Below are 19,314 nucleotides of genomic sequence, written 5' to 3' on the forward strand. Positions count from 1 at the left end.
ACTCTAGACTTAATAAGGCATAGTGAACTGTGGCACCAGTTGATGACATGGCGTTCCAAACCATCACTGACTGTGGAAACTCAAAACACAGACTTTGAGTACCCTGTATTCTATTCTTGAATCTGCTTTGCTGAAGGTTGTGCTCATCCCTGTTGCTTGTGCACATTTTCTGACCAGAACCGCACGCCCTTTCAGCAATGATCATCTGTTGCCTACCCTCCTCATGGAGGGTGTCCAAGATTGTGTTCTGGGCAAGTCAGCAGTCTTCCTCATGATTGTGGCTGTGTGTACTAAAATGGAGTGAATGAATTCAAATATTTCACTTTGAGCATGATGAATCTAGAATATTAGAAAGTACAGGCAAAAATGCATTTTTTATTATCTATATATTTTTTAGATGCACTCGTTTATCAGTGTAAACTGAAGCTGCTTACTTTGTCTGGATTTAAATACAGTCTCAGTGTTTATTTAACTGGGACAAAAGAAAGGGATTCATTGTAATGTTGCAGCATATTCGGCAGTCACTCCGTTATTTCTCTAAAACCACCTTTATTTCTCCCAAAGGACAAAGGCTCATCTTTTAGCAGTATTTACATTATACAGTACACATTCAATATCTGTACACTTCTCCAGGACGTCTAGAGAAAGAGAGTCAAACGCAGAGTGGTCATACAATTAAGAAAACAAAAAAGGCAAACAAATCAAATAAAATAACACAGACACTTAAGATGAGTTTCCTAGCATTAGCTTCACTTCAGCCTTGAAAAACAGGCTTAGCCACTGCCAGGAAAAGAGGAAAAAGAAAAGTCATTAAAAATTTTAAATAACAAAAGAGAGGTTATGAAATGGCATGGCTCAAGCTAAGACTTGTCCAAGGCTTTTTCGACCATTAACACCATTACCGTACCGTTTATGTACCATTGGACAGTGTAAATTCTCGTAAACAGAAGATGAGGACTTCTCTTGCAGCAAGGCCAAAATGATGGACACAGAGTGAAATTCCCTCAATGTCATGTTTCAAGGAATGTTATTGTAGAATAAATGGTCAAGTCTGTTCAGCATTACTGCAGCTATTCCTGATTTTATCACCAGAGAGGCAAATATGGCTCTGGCCTCAGAGATAACACACATCCATTCATCCAAGTACAAAAGGACTGACTGGCAGATTTAATGTTGTTCTTTCAAAGAAACAACTTTTAAGTTATGTGTACCATTTGTATCTTTCAAGCAAGCCCACTAGTATTATTTTCTTAGATATTCAAGGAGAGATGGTGCTCCTTAAAGGTTTGTCTCATCCCAGGTCGGGTCATTCATGCTCTTTAACACCCTTCTCACAACCTTTTCCAGATCTTTCCGTGCTCTTTGCTCCTCCTCCAATGACCTTTTCATCTTTTTGTTATCCTGTAAAGTAAAACAATCATGTTATCTATGATTTGCTTTTTTTTTTTTTGCTAATTGTAAGTGCAAGCCTTAAATTCTAATGACTTACCTGTTTTAGCTCTTGTACTTCATCCCTCAGGGCGTACACAATATCAACCAGGCTCCTTTAAACAAGATGATAAAATATACACATCAGTCATGTCCACATAATCAGTTATTAAAAGACAGGCTTGTGTTTTCAAGTCTATCTTCAAAAGACACAAAAGTACATTCACAATACACTAAAACATTTCCTGTTCTCTGTTCTTATTCTATTCTGTAAATCATTTAATGCACTGAACATGAGCTCTTGATTCTGTCCCTCATATGACATTGCATGTCTGCAGAAAAGGATGACTCCCTGTACAGCATGAATGTGAAGGACAGTAACACCTTAAATTTGGTTGTTTATGGTTATATGACAAATGTTAAGAGACATATTTTAAAAGATGTGAGCCACTCAGATTTGCTCACGGCTGTTCGGCATAAACTGAAAGCCCTTCATTGCTGTCCCAATCCTTTTCAGGATTAGGAAATAGCAACTGTTGACCTTAAGAATGTTTAAATGTCACCTTATTACAATGAACATAGGCTTGGCAGTATTTTTGAGTGGTTTAAACATTCATCTCCATAGACTGGTATATGCATATGAATGCACATAATGTATGTTGACTAATTCATGTTTGAGCGGGATGTGGTTTCATTGGTGTGAAGAACAAATAAGACCAATGCATTTGATGGTAAATACAATACTTAATCTATCTGCATTCATCAGCAGGTCTCCTCTAGTATTTATGATGTTGATGTCCTACAACTGTTACTCAGTTCTCTGTTTGCAAGTTGCAAGTCACAAAAGCCAAAACTAGACCTATCCCAGGTGGATCTAACTAGATCTAAGTGGCGATCCTCACATTAGTGGTGGCTATACTGGAAATGCTACCTTAGGCAAATTTTAAGTTAACCACCAACAGGCAAAGAAATGGGGCTAAGAGAAGAAACAGCAAACAGCTGTCTCCCATCAATCAGCCATGCCCCTCATTATGAATAACTCTTAACCTTGATATCATCCATGAAAATGATTAAACTTTAAAAAGATTCAAGGACAAAGACGAACTGGAGGTTTTTGCACTTCCCCATCGGCTTAATTTTTCAATACCAGAGGGTACAACTTGGATATAACTCACAATGGCCTTTTTTTTTCAAATAAAATGGCCAAGAAATTTAAATTAATAATCATTATTTTCTCTTTTTCTCTCTTTGCAGTTCTTTTCTTTATGTAATATTGGCACCAAGAACAGTTGTTTGTGGGGGCAATTAGGGGGGTGAGGGTAGTTAGAATCAGCATTGCCACTACTTGGACCTAGGGATGGCACGATTACCCGTTTTCACGATCAATTGCGGTATTAAACTTCACGATTAGTTAATCATAAGGTTTCCTAAATACTGTCAATTTCCAGAAGAGATTATGCAGGGAACCATATTGGTACAACAGCGCAACTCGCTTGAAACGAAAACAGTTACACAACATCCACATGTCACCGCCTCCTGTTGCTTCGAGCAGTTGCAGGTGGAGGCGTGTCACAGTCCCGAACAAGCTACAGCATGAAAGAGGAAAAGCTGTTCCCTCAGAATAAATGGTAGAAGTCAGCCGTGTGGGATTTTTTGGAAACAAAAAAAATGACCAGGGTATCATTGTGGAAGACAGCCAGCCTAAATGTAAAACATGCCACAAAAAAGTTGCCATGAAATCAGGCAATACTTCAGCACCTGCGGGACAACCACCCGGCGCTGTACGCCAAAATAAAGGTAAATAGTAACTGGGCTAAGTCATGTAAATGTTCATAAGGACCCGGGTCTGTGTTTTTGAAATATCCGAAATCAATAATGTTTTCACTTAATGATACTGCTATCAAGTCTCACAGGCTCTGTGACGTAACGTCACTATAAGATAAGACTGGTGTAAAAACATACATCAGTCCTTTCAAGGGGAACATAAACTAGAAGTGTCATGCATCACATCAAACAAGAATGTACCTTAAACTGTCAGCTTGAGGAAAAAAGACGCTGCCTGTGAGGCAGGCAGGCTCACATATCCCTCACTTCAGCTGCTTAAGGACAGATTTCTTCTTCAGCAGCTCAGATAAATGCTGATAAATGCTCCAAAACTTTGAGCTGTCCTGTTTGTTAACAATATTAATCCAGTGTAGAAATCTGCGGTGGAATCGGCAGAATTGAAGTTAATTAGCGAACTTTGAGCTGAAGACGATGAGGTAACCTCAGTAAATTAGACTATTGTATTATATATGTTATGATGTGTTCAAATGCCACATAAAAATGGAAAAGTTTAGTTTTTGACGAGAAACTTTAATAAATACAGTTGTGAATATGAAGAATGTGTTTATATTTGAAAGATATAAAATAGATGGGACCGACTGAATTATAGCTTTTTAACTCAAACACTACTCAGCTAAGACCACTCGAGTGGTCCATCCACATGGGATTATTACCATTTTTCTTGTAATTTTTGGTTACTTTACATTGTTGATATATTATTTTGTTTTGAGAGCATCCTAGGATGGAAATAAATTAAAATACAAGACCTATAAGGAGTGTTCATGTGATTTTACTTATTCATGGTAGTGTGTAATTAATGAATGCAAAAATAATCGTGATAATCGTAAAATCACAATTATTTCTCTGACAATAATCGCACCTAGAAAATCTGTAATCGTGACATCCCTACTTGAACCTTGCATATCGGGTTTTGCAGATGATGTCATGTCGCAGCCGAGAACTCCAGATGTGGGGCAGGGAGTAAATCTGCATAGATGCGGCTATCAAAATACCAAAGTTCTGTACTGTCTATGACTGTGCCAACCATTCAAATTGCTAAAAAGAAAAAATACTGAGCTACTTCTGAGTCTCAACAGTAGTCTTCACATTCAGGCAAAGAAATCCTGGATGAGCAGAGATACACACTGCTTATATCGATTTTCACCAGTGGGCCCACTTGGTTCTGTACAGTTTGCTAAGGTTTCATCCTGATCTTGTGTTTCCACAGCTAATGCTGGTCCAGTCTTGTTTTCTGTGATGGGAAATCCATCTCCTTTTAGAGATTTGTATCATTTGGTTCAGCTCAGTAATATGAGTGGGACGTTTGGTGCCCAAACAGAGCTTCATTTGGTAAGTTTAGCTTTTTAAATGTGGATTAAATAATGAAACAAATGTAGAAAAGAAAACTGGTGCTCAAATGGGGGCTAGGTACTGTGGTTTGCATAAAAGACACGTGATCACCTCCATGCCAGGTAAATCTGTTAAACTTTGGGGGGGGGCGGGGGCTTTTCATAAAGTGTTGGGGTAATAATCAATGCATGTAGAAATTTCCTGATAATAATTGCAGCCTACAGGTCCATTTGGAGCTGCAAAGTATTAACTTTCCTCCATTCCCATTCATTCCTAATGGCTGTTCTTCACACCCTGCCCCCCCCATCTGGCATTATCTATATCATGGGACAGCATAAAACCTATATGGAGCCTGGGTCTTTTGAAGGTGGCAATGCAGTCTTTCTTTGTATTACTAGGGTGATCAGTCAGAGCTAGCATGGAGGGGGGCTGACACTGGGACGTTGAAGTACAACGTTCAGCCTCCTGAAAGAGACATGGGACTACTTGGATGAAACACCTGCGAAGGGGGGTTTCCACCTGTGAAATCCTGGTTCTTGCTGCCCATGAGTCTACATCGTTAGGCATAGAAGCTTGTGAGGAGCCATGTGGAAGGAAGGTATCAGTGTCATCAGTACCTGGAGTCTGCTTTTATGTGGGGTTGTTGAGGGTGGTGATGCTGTGGCAATTAAGGGCCATGTGGTGAGTTATGTAACTTATCAATAGTGCACAGGGGCATAAGTGAGATTAGGGGTCTCTTCACTGAGCACTTATATTTTCATCAGGGTACAAGTATCTTGTGGTTATTTCAAATGCAAGCCATTTTAAAGACTTTGGTAGGAAAATGACTTTCTGTGTATGAACGTGCTCTCTCACATTGTTGATTTGGGTCTTAACAAATTGACTACATTCTGGCAATGAAGAAGTGAAAGAGAAGTATCTTTCTATCTTACTTTTCTTCCACTGTACTCTGTCCGTTGCGTTTGGGACCCTCTCCCAGGACTTTCTTCTCTCCAGGGATGATCATTTGCAGCCCTGTTTCCTTTCGGGGTCCTGTATCAAAACAGAAGAGCACTAAAAGATTTGTACTTTGCTTTGTCTCACCTTGTAGTAAGATGAGTCATCTGCAGTGAATTACTTTTTAAAACTAATTTTGAGGACTGAGTGACTCATCAGAGTTATAAAATTCACAATAATTGGTAGTAGCAGAGTGTTAGTCATGCACAGACCAGATACCAGATAAGAGCCAGAGGGAAGTGAAAGAAAGAGAAGCTGTAGGGGGAAAATGACACATAAATCCATTAATTCATTCATATTCCATTTTCTGCAATCTGAAATTAATAAGAGCGCCTCCATCCTCCCCAAACAACAACAAAAACAATCAGATTAGTCTTTCTAACAAACCACCAGAATGCCAGAGACTACCAAATGACAGATTTTATTCAAAACTCATAATACAGCGTTTGGGACTTGTACACTTCAGCAGTGTTAAGACAAATACACTGAAGGCGCTGTTTTGCAGATAAGACGTGGTCACATGTGTAAACTGAATACAGCATTAGAGCACACAGAGGACAATGTTGGTCAAAGACAGTCGGTCTCTTCACCCTGCCTGTGCCACAATTTGTTTTAAGATTTTCTTAAGACCACAGAATACACCTGTCACAAAGTTTAGCACATGATATAAGGACAGTGATTTTCTTAGCTCAAATACTCATAGAAGGTAAAATGGATTTTTTTTATTTTCTTGTTCCATGACAACTATTATTTACAGAAAGGGAGACTATGTGCTCTTATATTTCAAGTCCATTCTGACAGGTTGAATGCGTAGTTTACATAGAAATGTTCTCCGTAGAACCACTGTCTCTTGTTTCTTTATCTTTTATTTTTTTAACCCTAATGCTTTTTAAAACACTGAGGGTGAGAATTTACACTACGAATGAGCATTTTTACTTTACGGTAACACTAAATACTTAAATCTACCTTTAGGACTATATCATACACACAAAAAGTACAGAATTTAACAGATCTTATTCCCCAAGCCCACTGGCCCGTTACATGATTGTGCAAAATAATTCAAACACTTTGTTATAATTTTCAGTGTAAACTTTCATACAGATCAATAGAATTAAAAAAAGAAAACATTTTAAGGGGTCATTTTGTAAACATTGACAGAATAGAATATAAATAAAATAAAAAATGCCTGCATACAAAATAATGACTACAATACAGAAATAATTTTAAAAACACTACATTGTACCGTAACATGGACCAATATATTCCATATTTCATTCGCATTGCTTGCTGTAAGAGGAGATAGACTCTAAGTGGATGCCAACCTGTACTTTTAATACCAACACTGGAAAAATACTTCTTCATAAAAATAGTCATTAATGCAAGAGAAAACATGGGAAAACCTCTCAAGCCAGACAACAGAGAGCCATGTCTGGCTAGTGAGGCTGTAGCATAGGTGCTAGTTTGTTGTGAGACAAGGGATGTTTGTTATTGACACTAAACTAACTTGGTCAGTTATTAGTCTTGTAAAGGTATTACATTAAAGGAAATATTTTAGGAAATGTGCTTTCTCCCCAGGAGTTTGATAAGACAAATGATACCATACTTCTGTTTGTTCAATAAGCAAGCTTGGTGAGCCAGCTAACCAGCTAGCAGCTTAGAAGCTTACAGGAAGCAGAAGAAACTGCGGCACTTGCTAGTTTAGAGTAATGTGTTTTTAATAACTTGCCTAAGAGATACTTGTGTTTAAAGTAGGGCTGTATAAGGAACTTGTCAATAGCAGCAGCACTAGCCTCCAGAGATTTCATTGTGTGTTGCCCTTTAAAGACGACTCCCTGGTTATACTGGCAAGAAAGCTAGGCTATGCAGTGTAGCAGAAGGGTACACTACCCCCATGTAATTTGGATTTTTTTTCAAGTTGTAGGTAAAATGGGCCTAAACACAATGCTGGCTCAATTGTATGCCATCCCTACACTTCCAGTTTATACAGTCCAATTTTGACCATAAGCTCACTAAATTACACAGAGAAACCATACCCATCTGTAGGCCTATATAGACTAGCTTCCCCAAGGACATTCAAATGCGAGGTGCAACGCTAACTTAAATCACTGGAGGCTAATGCTACGACTACTACAAAGTACCTTGTGCAGGCCAAATTCAAAAATACTGAAATATCCCTCTAAGGTGAAGAGCTGGAGTTCGCTGTTGTTTGGTCATTAAGATCTGGAACAGGGCAACAGGTAGCCTGCTCAGTCCAAAGTTTAATTAATTACACAAATGATACCAAAACTTTTTTTTTTTTCATTACACAAACAAGCTTGGCGAGCAAGCTAACCAGCTAGCGGCTTAATAGCTTATCATTGCAGACAGGAAGTACACGAACCTGCTTGACTAGCCAGTTGATGTGTTTTCTGAAAACTTAGCTAAAATTTAAGCTAGCTAAAGAAATACTTGTGTTTAAGGTAAATAGCTGGAGTTTGCGGTTGTTTGGTCAGGTTTAGCATTAAGACTGCTAACAGGACAATGGTTTGTTAAAAACAAACAATTTAAAGCTCAGTATAAACAAAGTATATGTATCTTTTTGCTTAAAACATTTTAAAAGAAAATTTGGTAGTGTTTGGTGGCTGGATTTTGTCTCTTTTCAACAGAGCAAGGCTTTTTGACACCCTCTTTCCTAGCCTGCATGCTAAACTACGTTTGCCTGCTTCTTTGCAACAGCCTCGTTTTGAGCTAGGGATGCACATATTTTTGCCATTATTAGATATGCTGACATCTAGAAACATATTTTAGACCGATATCTAAATGTAGTTTAGACGTCAGTCATGAAAACGCTTAATTCAAAGTTTGAGGATGAATGTATTAATACATTTCAGCCCTTCAAATATACTTTAAAGTTTAAGGAATGATGGCAAATAAAAAAGACTTCAGCTGAAAACTCCACTAACTTATTGTTCATACAGCCAATATTTACAGCTGATAAAGACAAGTTTTATAGCCAAAATATCACAGATATCATATTGATAATATCTTGCATCCCTATTTTGAACAGGTAGGTCTCAAAGTGGAATCAATCTTCTTATCCAACTCTCGGGAGAAATGATATTCTGAAAAGTAAGAGTATGTGTTTAACTTGTGGAAGTAATCAAACAAAGGCATTTGTTGGTCTGTGGCTGTAGTTTTGTGGATTATTAGCATCAGGCTGTTATGCTTGCCTGGTTTTAACAGACCATTTATTTAGTAAATTCACAAACTAAAGGTCTATAACTAAATATAAATCCAACCCTGTAGAACCGCTGAAAGACAGCAAAATTACTAGATGGAAGTTCAGGCTTTAAAGGATGATGCTTGAGAGACTACATACAGCAAATTATTTAAATGAATGAATTAAAGGGTCAGTTCACCAAAATATATAGAAAACAGGGTAGCCTAATGTAGTGGAGATTTCTGCATACACAACATCACATATGTAGCTTGTAGGAATTTATTTTGCTTTAAACTGTTTGATCGTCACAAAAAAAATAAGTTAAACTGTTACAAATAAGGTCTTTGGCTTATCCAAGTAAATGTGTATATATGCTTTTTAAAGACATTTGAGTGAACTGACCCCTGAAATTCACCATTCTTAGTTTACTAGTGAGAGAAAGCTGAAGAAGAGAGTTTGCAATGATCACCTCTTTTTTTAGCAAGTACGGCAAATTAATACACTATATTCAATAAACTACTAAATAAAAGAAAGAATTAAGTTTCAATAAGCTTTTGGTCATGTTAACTTGAAACCTGGTAAGCACTGCAACAAGATTAGATTCAGAAAACGACATAAAATGATTTAAAAATTTGGATATTTATTTGCATGCTGCTATATTTGTCAGGCGGCAGGAGCATATGTGCCTGAATCTGTGCATGTGTGTATGGTATCTGTGCTATGTTTGAACATACATACTCTAGAAAGTCTTACTAGAGAGAAGTCGTACGTGGTCAGTAGAATACACTCGTTCCTGAATTACATCTGAATATCAGACAGGAAAAGCTCAGTTCCCACCTCTCCCTCCCCTTAGTTATCCCGCCCCTTTTTTATTCCACTCCAACATCCCTGTACTCCCTGCTGAGAGGGTCCGCCACATTTTATGGTCAAACAAGGGGAGTGGTCACATTCAAGATAAATGAAGAATAAATACTGAACACCTACTGCATGACAACTACATGAAGAGAGGAGGCACATAAAAGGGAAAGTGGCAAGGCAACAGGGAGATGCTTAAACATCTTCAAACAAACAGTCAAAAAATAAATAAACCAAATAAGTTAACAAAAAAAAGAACAAATAGATCATAGAAAATAAATAGATAAATTAAAAAAAATCTAATTTCTTTTTAATACATTGAAGATAAAAGAGGTAAGCGCGCCGTACGTTACATTTCAGTACAGCGTGGCAGTACTGTACGTTCTTTAGTTCTGGTGAGAGATGCAGCTCTTGCGCGGCACTGAACCCATCCTGTAACTGTGGGTGGTCCAGATGGAGTCATAGTCAGAGTCCTCCGACAAGTCAGAGGACAATTCAGGCCGGGACACGCTGCTACGGCGGCCCGGTGGGTCCGCACAGGACCGGTCCACGTCTGCCAGCACGTGGTTGTGCATCAGGTCAGTGCCCTGCCAGGCTGCTCGGGCCAAGATGAAGGTTTTCGAATGCAGATGGAGGAAATGTTGAGCGGGAAAAAAGGAGTGGCGGTGCAGAGGGAGGAGGTAGTATGTGCAGCATGTGACAAATGGTAAATAATAAAAACCAATAAGAGATGCAAGATGGGATGGTAGGGAAAATCATAGACAAGTATGAGGGGAAGAAAGGGTGAAAAAAGTCAAAACTCAAGGTAAATGACAGCAATGCCAAACAGTGAAGAGTGGAGGAGAAACAGACAGAAGAAGAAGATATTGTTAGAGAGATCAGTTCAGAACACCAGTGTTGAAGACAGGCTTTAAGTAACAGAATACAGGTAAGGCAGTAAAAAGGGCAGAAAGCTCCAGTGTGAACCTCTTTTCTCCTCTGGGCATGCAATATGTTAAAGTAACATTTTGTATTTTCTTACTCGAGTTAAGAGTCTGCCTGGTTTTGGCGCTGGTGCAATACGCCTCGATAACTTTCAGGATCTGGGCGTCTTCTTCCAGTGCAGCTGTACCTGCAGAAAAACAAGGTATATGAGGGTAAATAGGAAATAACGTGATAATTTCCTTAAGCTGTCTGACTGCTTTTTCCCTCCTGCTACACAGAAAAATAAACATTTAAAAATACCATAAAAGTAAGTGTATAAGATGCACTTTTAATACCTATTTTTCATCAAAAAAGTTGGCTGCATATACACTATACAGTGTACTGATGCTGGGACTAAAATACCGGTTTGAAGGGCTGAGGCAAACACTGTCATTACTGTAAGTGAAAACACTGCTGGAGGCCTAGCACAATTGGCAATTCTTAGGACTTGTTGTACATAGTGACCCACACAAGACCAGCAGCGGCTGGCAGCTTTTTTAACTGGTGGAGGAAGGCAATGAACTGTGAGTCTGTCTCATAACAATCACCACAGGCAAAGAGCTCAACTGACTGCTATCTATCACTATTAACTCAGGAAGGCAGGGTCCCCTTCTGTTCATCTTAACACCTTCTACAAGGGTACCATTGAAAGCATTTCACCATCTTCCTGGTTTGGAAACTACAAAGCTCACGCACAAAAAAAAAAACTCAACACAGCCAGCAGGATCACTGGTGCATCCTTCACTGTCCTGACAGAGCTCTAACAGGAGCACTGCACCCACAGAGCTATCTCCATCATCAAGGGCCCTTACCATCCGTCCAATCACTTTCTCTCATTACTGCCATCAGGGAGGAGAGGAGATACAGGAGCATTAGCTGCAGATCAAGCAGGGTAAACAGCTTCTTTCCACAAGCTGTAAGACTAATTAACTTTCCCACACACATACACAACCAAACACGCCATCCCAACAGCTCGGCAGCCACCTGTCAAGGTGAAACTCAAACTGGGACCAATACCAGCAGAAGGACAAACAGAAAAATGTCTGTGAGCTTTGGTTTGAATGTTTTTTCCTGGCTCTATTTTGGAGATGTTTGTCTTTAGCCCTATCGATAATTTATTTTAAAGTATCTATTTCTATCTCTTAAATACACTGCAAGGAAGCCAATGAGAAACAATATTTAGTTTCTTTCTGTGTATTCAAATACTCAGTGAAATGACAATAAAGAGAATCTTGGATCAACTACAGCACTATAGCTAGTTGTTGCAAAGATTGTTTCTTAAAGAGCAACACAGCTGCACATAAACTCCTCATAGTGGACTTTTCTGAACACAATGCAAATCATCGTAAGTCATCACGCAGGAAGACAGATTAAACCTTCTTCTCTTTGGAAGTCTTCAAAGAAGAGACTTGTATACTCAGGTGACTTATATTTTTATGGTACTTCAAACATTTTGGAGTGAATACTTATTTGTCTTAATATGTCTCTTTCATATTCATAAATACAATTTTACTAAAATAACAGTGGGATTTCACATTAATATAAGGCAGAAAAATATTTAACCTGATTCTATTGTTTCAGTTTTTATGAGTGATTGTATGTGGTTATTCTTTTTGCTTGTTTGAATGTGCTTTTAATATCAATTGCATTTGAAATGAGGGACACTTCAATGTCCAAGCTAGTCTAAGTAATAGTTTTAAATGAAATAAGATGAAAATTAACATGACTTTTAAAGTAAAATGTGTGTCTTACATATTCAAAATACAAAAAGATATTTGGGGAGTAGATGGCCTAGGGGTTTAAGGCGCGCACAATTTAGGCAGGCGGCCTGAGTTCGAGTCCGACCTGTGGCACTGTTTCCCCACTCTTCTGTCCCTGTTTCCGGTTCTATCCACTGTCCTCCTCTGTCAATAAAGGCATATAATGTCCAAAAATATATCTTAAAAAAAAGAAAGATATTCAAAATTGTATTACAAGTTACACAACATCTGGCAAAAAAGGGATAATGATGAGAAAGAAAAAAATTATAATGGTAAATTAAAAATTAAATCAGCAGGAAAAAGTTGAAAGCCACAGTACACTGTCATGTATTTCAAGGTATGACTTAAGAGACTTTAGAGAGTTTATTCTAGGTAAGGTTAGGTCAAATAGTTACCCGTGGTTCTTCGACTAGCTGCTAGAAGAGCCATGGCTGTCCATTAAGTACAAAACTAGAGCCAGTAGATGACTAGCTTAGATTGGTTCAGTGCAAAAAAAGTGATGAATGATATGAATGATAGTCTTATTGAACCAGCACTCAACTAAATTCAATTAAGATATTTCCTAAGGATGTAAACCTGGTTCTCTGTATTAAAGACAAAAAAGATTATTGATCCATTAACTTAAAAGAATGTTATCTTACTCTTTCTCAAGGCAAATTCCTCCTCTGACTGTTTTCTCTCAGGTTTGCGCTTAGGTAGAAGCTTCTTTACACTCTTAGGACTTTTACTGAGATCCTGTACACGGGAAAGAAGAGAGACAGCATACATACAGCAGATACATATTAGAAACTCAATTTTATAGGACCATTTGAAAAAGTTTGAATCAAATAAAAGCAAAGTCACTCACCTCCTTGTAGCAGAGGGCAGCAGAGGGCCGTAGAGGAGGTGCAGGCCGTAAACAGCTCAGGCTCCAGGGTTTGGGGGTGTTGGGTGGTTCCAGAGGGCCCCACATCATGGTGCTGTGAGATGTACCGTGGGAAGAGGGGTGAGGCAGGGTGTGGTAGGTTGGGGCCACTGTCATGGATCTCCCCTCAGCATGCCGGGACGGTGTCAGAGGATGAGATGGGAGCTAAGAAACAGAAAAAAGCAGCATATTGGTTGGTTGTTCACTTCCTAAACCCAAATGGTTAGTGCTCACTGCCATGTACTACTTATAACAAGTAACATGTGGGCTATTGAAGTAATCAGTTCTGTAAAGGTTTTGAGCTTCTTTTAGCACACAGCTTTTGGTTTTCAAGCAATTGGCCTCTCATTGCTAAAAGGAATGTGATCTACTTAAATTAAAATGATCATCATTATATATGTTTTATTCCAGAAATAAGGCAGAATTTTGATATAACTGTGCCTTACAGCCTTTAAAGTAAGACAAACAAGGCACTTCACACAGGGCTGTATCAGAATTGCAGCTGGTTGCCAGGCTGTATGTAAGCAGGAGTCTTAGTGGCACATATTAACACAATAATTTGTGCAAGAAATCAACAAATGTTGTAAAGTGTTATGGCCACACCAAGTCAAAATGAATAGAAAGAACATTATGAGTGTTAGGTTATGTAATGTATAGCTCCTGACCGTGTGACAGGGAACAGTGAGCGGTTTGTGGCTGGGCGCTGTGGCTGCAGTGTGCTTGATCTGTCGGGTCAGGTGTTCAGTCCAGTCCTGCAGGTCCTGCTGGTTGTTACACACCACTGTGAGACGGTCAAACATCGTACCTGCAGGGGAAAAATGAAAATGATGTTGAAGGCTTCGTCTGTAGATTAGTTTCACTAAGCGTCTTGCTCCCATCGTATGGCCTTACCATTGAGCTCAAAGGCATTTTTGTGAGCTTCACAGTCTTCTAGTTTGTTCACCGTCATGCTGGCCAGGGGCAGTTTTCCCTGCAGAGGGATTTAAATACATCAGAATTAAGATGTAATGCAGAGAGTGCCTGCCATGAATTATACTGAGCACAGGACTCTGAGGTTAAACACTAGAGGGGGAGTCAGGAAGAGAAGCTAATCAGACTAATCACAGCAAAGGTTTATTTCTGACCTGGAATATGAAGCCGCTCATCCTGGGGCTGGCAGACAACATGAGAAGGACGTGAGGGAAGAGCATGAGGTAACGCTCACTCTTTTCCTGGAAAGAGGAAGAGGTTTCAGAATTAAACAGTGAAGGTTTTATAGGTGAAACTAAATAATGAGGTAAAAACCGGGCTAATAAAGCAATGCTTTGTCATAAAAACACTAAGTACTGGAGAAAAGAGAAGGAATAAAAGACTGCAGATGAAAAAGAGGTCATTCTTTCTGAAAAGTAACAACGAAAGCATCTTAAAATGTCTTATAAATTTGCTTTAACATTTTTATATCCTCTCAAATGCCTTTTAAAGCTTTTTCAAGTGCCTTTAAAATGCCCTTGTTTTTTGTTTTTTCCTCATTATTGCAAGCACGGTGCAGTAGCAACAGAGATACAATATAGGCTAAAAAGGCAGCCCATGAAGCTGTATGATTACTATTAGGAATAAGGCAAGAGAAGGCTTTTTCTTGTTATCTTGATAAAAACACTCAACATCATTGATAAGTCACTAATATGGACAAATGATGCATTTAAAGCTACATAATAATGCATTATACAATCATTGCTATGTCACAGTTAAGGATAAAATAGGCAATATTAGTGACAATTTCTAGGACACTGAAGTGCACATAGAGGTGGCTGGTGAAGCTCATACCTCTGATCCAGGACTCTGGACCAAAACCTGGCTCATGTAGAGCACAGAGCCCAGAGTCTTAATGTCATCCCCCTCCCACAGCCTGATGGTCTCATTGAGAATCTGCAGCTCCAGTTCTTTACGCTTCCTCACTTCCTGGCACTGAGACTGGCACAAAAATACAAACAAAAGTTTAAACTTCTGCTTTTAATTCATTTTAATTCACAGTATATGCTACATCAGAAAGTCAGCTTACAGAGAGATTTTTGAAAGACGCCATGCACTTCTGAATATCCGGTCGGTCTGGATGACTCTCCTGGAAGAAAAAGAACAAATGTTGATAATAAAAAGTACAACACAACACAAGATAGGAATAAAAAAGGCATCAAAGATGTTTAGATACACACCTCCATGTGCCTCTCCAGCTCTTTGAGTAAGGTTGGGTACTTATCGAGTCTCATAAACGGTTTACTGAGGCCTGTCGTGAGTGTGAGGATCCCAGGATTCACAGCACCCCTTCCCTCCATAAACTCCCCCAATGCATCACTGTAAGTGGGTGGAAAACACATACAAAGACAAAATAACTAACTCATTTAGGCCAAAATAAACTGCAATAATCAACCAAAACTTCTTTTAAATCTACACTTTAACAGTCACGCCACAGGGCTTATTTATAGAAACATCAGCTCTCTTTAAGCTGACACACCGTCAGCTGGCATTTGACTTTGTACAATTCACTCTGACTGCCTTTGAAAGTAAGAGGAAAATAATCCATAAAGGCAGCTTGGCAAGGTGTGTCAGAAAGTATAAAAATATGAACCAATTAACAAGAAAACTGTCGTGACTAAGAGAAACCCTAACAATGCTGAACAGAAGACACATGGTACACGGTACTCCGGTTTATAACTTATATGTGGTTGGCACTAAGTGAAACAATTGAAACATAAATGGAGGCATAAACATAAATATACAGTGCTGTGCAAAAGTTTTAGGCATGTTTGGGCCAGAAATTGAGGCTAAAGTAAGGCACAGATGTGGCAAGTAAGCCGCCTCAGCACAACATCAAGCGGGAAGGAGGACTGACACAACCCTTGTCATGCTCTGGATGTCCTTGCATAATACTGGGGATAAATCATCTGTTGAAAAAATAACAAATTCCACACTTTCAGGGTTGAGTAAGGGTTGGATGTGGCAAGTAAGCACCGCTTAAGGTACCATCCAGATAGGTAGTAAGTTTGCCATTGCCAATGCTCTCTGGCTGTATTACCAGGAGTGATAAGGCCTGGATAAAGGATATGCTGTTGAACTTAACCTTGGCTGTCCAGCAACACACAGGTGAATCAACATGTGATGAGCTTGACTCTGGCCACCCTCTCCAGCCCTGGGTTGTGGCACATCAAGCCCATGAGAATTCTTAGTGCCCTACATGCCTAAAACTTATGCTCATAACTATATACGTTGACATTTACTCCAACTCTGGTCAATGGGCCTTCTCCTCTGGCTCTACTGCCCCGATATAAACAAAAAGAGAACAAAGAACTGTGTCTTGTACTATCAGCAGTTTAATACTATCTTGATCTAGAAGACAGAAATAAAAATGTATGTAGGCTGTGTCAGGTTAACCTGGCATATCGACTGAAGTAAAAAGCACACATCCAGCACAGGTATGTGGACATTAACCTGCAGCAGGATTTATAGAGAAAATCGGTCTTTAAATTTTTAATACATTTTTTCAAGGCTCTTGTCATACATTTTTAGATCCCATTTTGTGCTGATTATAAGACAGAAATATGACATCATAGGGGAAAAATGCTATTTCAAGTTGTAGCATTAAAATAAAGCTTTCTAGAAGCATTTTGAGATCCAACTATAAGAAAAAACACCTCAGTTTGATACCATAAAGTAGCTGTTAATGGAAGGTCTGATCAATTTACTTTAAAGTAGTCATAGTATAGTCATAATACCCACTTTACTGTAGCAGCTAAAAAGCTACAGCTATAGTTGAATTCTGTTAATTTTAATAATTTATTTCTACAAGTCTAGATCGACTGAGATTTCTCCCTGCACACAATAAAGAAATACCAGCACATCTTAATTCATTGCTTATGTGCCTTAATTACATGTACAAATAAAACAAAAGCAGAGAAAATAGTCTGCAACTGTGTTTTAATGCCACAAGGCCTTATAGTCGCCTGTAAGACTTTTAAATACTTTTAAAAAGCCTTAATTTTCACTTGATTGATGTGGACACTCTGCAAAGAGGAGCGAAAGCTGGTAGTGCTTCCAGAGCTAATGTAACTCATCAAACTAATGTAGAATTGTTTACCCACAGATAATTTCACAGAGGTTGTGATCAATACGGACTCTTTATCTAGGCATTTTCTAACATTTTGACTAAGAAATAAGTGAGCTGGAAATTTCCTTTGAGTGTATTGGTCTACTTTGGATTGTAATACTTGGAAAATACATGAAGGAACGATCACATCTGACATCCCTTTCCTTTCATTAGTCAATGTAGTTTAACAAAAATGGTGTTTTTTTCCCTTCTTGTAGCTGATTTCATTTTTTCCTGTTAAAAATGCCACATTTGTTGTTTTGTTAATACTGATTACAGACTAAGACATTATCTGCCAAAGTCAACAAACACGAATAGCTACATCTGTGAAACAAAAAAGCAATAATTAAATAAAGAAAGAAATCTGAAGTAATGTGAAAAACTTACCCATGCTGGGTCAGCACGTTGACGGCAGAGGGGTGATTCGAGCAGTAACCTGCATAAAGAGCCTTCATTTGTGTTATAAGGTTGAGGAAGAAGCCTCCCACTCTTTGCTGGCTCTCTGGAAGCCTGAAGAAGAACAAAACAAAAAGGTAAATAGGGATTTGATTTTAGTCCAACATTTCAATTGACATCAGCTTAATGCCTACAATTACAGCAATTCATCGCTGGGATTTGATGTCAAATCAGCATCAAGATTTGCCTTTAATTCTACATTGAGATTTGATTTGAGCCAAATCTTTGGTTTTGACGTCAACTGAACACCGGGACAACGTTATTTGACACCAGTAAACATCAGGATTTGGCACTCGCCAAATGTCAGGATTTTATGTCAGCGCATGTTGGGATTTCTCTTCACTCCAATGTCGGCATTTGGCGTCAGCCCAGCGTTGGGATTTGTTGTCAACCCAATGTCCGGATATGAAATAAGCCCACAGTCGAAATTTCATGTTATCCAAACGTCAGAGTTTGACCACAGCTAAACATCAGGATCTGACATCGACTACATGGGTCTCTGATGCCAGCCCAATGCCTAGATTTTATGTCAGCCTGAGTTATCAGACTTGAAGAACAACATCTGATATACCTTCTGGTCTATGATTTAATAAACCATTCATGTAGTACACTCATCCCTCTAGATGTCCCTGTCCCTTTTATTCAGCGGTGACACTGATGATGCAGGGGTGATGTGAGCTGGAATGAGACTTACTTGGTGCATTCCTCCAGCGATTGGACAAGCATCTGCTGGAAGGTGCTGATCTCCTCAAGGTTTCCCAGAATCAGTGCCACATCTGAGTTGCTCAGTCTAAAGGCAAAAATGAAAGGTTAAAGAAACATGAAAAACAACATTAGCAGAGCGATCCAAAAGAAAGTCAAATCAAGATATGTTGTTAAATCAACAAAACATAATTGTACAGTCATGCATTAATAACCCAGTTTCAGTATACTTAAGCTTTATGTGTAAATGAGCCATACTTGTCACTGCTTTGCAGAGGTCGTAGGTAGTTTGTCAGGAGGCTCTGAAGGTCCTTGGAGTATTCTGTCTCTGTTTCTAAAATGTTCTGCAGGACCTGTAATCAAGAGGAAAAGCTTTTCTTACAAGAGTTTCTCCCCATCTTGGGTAAACCACCTGACAATTCTTATTTTCGCCATTTTTCAGACATTTCAGTTTCACTGCAACTCATGATTCAGTGCCAAACAAGCGGTACAGCCAAACTAAATTTATACACATAAAAAAAAAAAAAAAATGAAAAACTGATGTCGGTGTCTTTTATATGTGTGTTGAACGATGAAACAAACTAGTCTTCTGTATTTTGAGAAAAAAAAAAAGGTTCACATGTAGGCTGCCATTTTTGTGCAATGCCCTCTGGGTAGTGATGTCATTGTACAGCATGGTTGTATTGCTGTTCTGCTATGGAGTATAGTCCTTTAAGCCTTTTTAATATCAAGTGAAGTGCTTTAGTATAAGGAATAATAA

The 19,314-nt window shown here is 38.8% G+C and overlaps 1 protein-coding gene across 2 annotated transcripts in view; it reads right to left on the reverse strand.

The window, feature by feature from the left end:
• Window positions 1–532: 532 nt before the first annotated feature.
• Window positions 533–19,314, reverse strand: part of arhgef7a (Rho guanine nucleotide exchange factor (GEF) 7a) — a 46,180-nt gene continuing 27,398 nt past the window's right edge. The window contains exons 7-22 of one of the 2 annotated variants that reach the window (XM_041807273.1): window positions 18,813–18,907; window positions 18,547–18,642; window positions 17,784–17,906; window positions 15,469–15,607; window positions 15,318–15,377; window positions 15,083–15,229; window positions 14,404–14,490; window positions 14,171–14,249; window positions 13,945–14,084; window positions 13,223–13,444; window positions 13,017–13,110; window positions 10,674–10,763; window positions 10,068–10,247; window positions 5,535–5,634; window positions 1,490–1,544; window positions 533–1,401 (exon numbers count right to left, since the gene is read on the reverse strand). In XM_041807273.1, the coding sequence (XP_041663207.1) occupies window positions 1,279–1,401; window positions 1,490–1,544; window positions 5,535–5,634; window positions 10,068–10,247; window positions 10,674–10,763; window positions 13,017–13,110; window positions 13,223–13,444; window positions 13,945–14,084; window positions 14,171–14,249; window positions 14,404–14,490; window positions 15,083–15,229; window positions 15,318–15,377; window positions 15,469–15,607; window positions 17,784–17,906; window positions 18,547–18,642; window positions 18,813–18,907 (1,830 nt within the window). In that variant the 3' untranslated portion in view covers window positions 533–1,278. The remainder of the gene's footprint in view (window positions 1,402–1,489; window positions 1,545–5,534; window positions 5,635–10,067; window positions 10,248–10,673; window positions 10,764–13,016; window positions 13,111–13,222; window positions 13,445–13,944; window positions 14,085–14,170; window positions 14,250–14,403; window positions 14,491–15,082; window positions 15,230–15,317; window positions 15,378–15,468; window positions 15,608–17,783; window positions 17,907–18,546; window positions 18,643–18,812; window positions 18,908–19,314) is intronic. The other variant, XM_041807272.1, reaches the window with a different exon arrangement.

This window comes from Cheilinus undulatus, linkage group 15 (assembly GCF_018320785.1).
Source record: "Cheilinus undulatus linkage group 15, ASM1832078v1, whole genome shotgun sequence".
Classification (NCBI taxonomy): domain Eukaryota; kingdom Metazoa; phylum Chordata; class Actinopteri; order Labriformes; family Labridae; genus Cheilinus; species Cheilinus undulatus.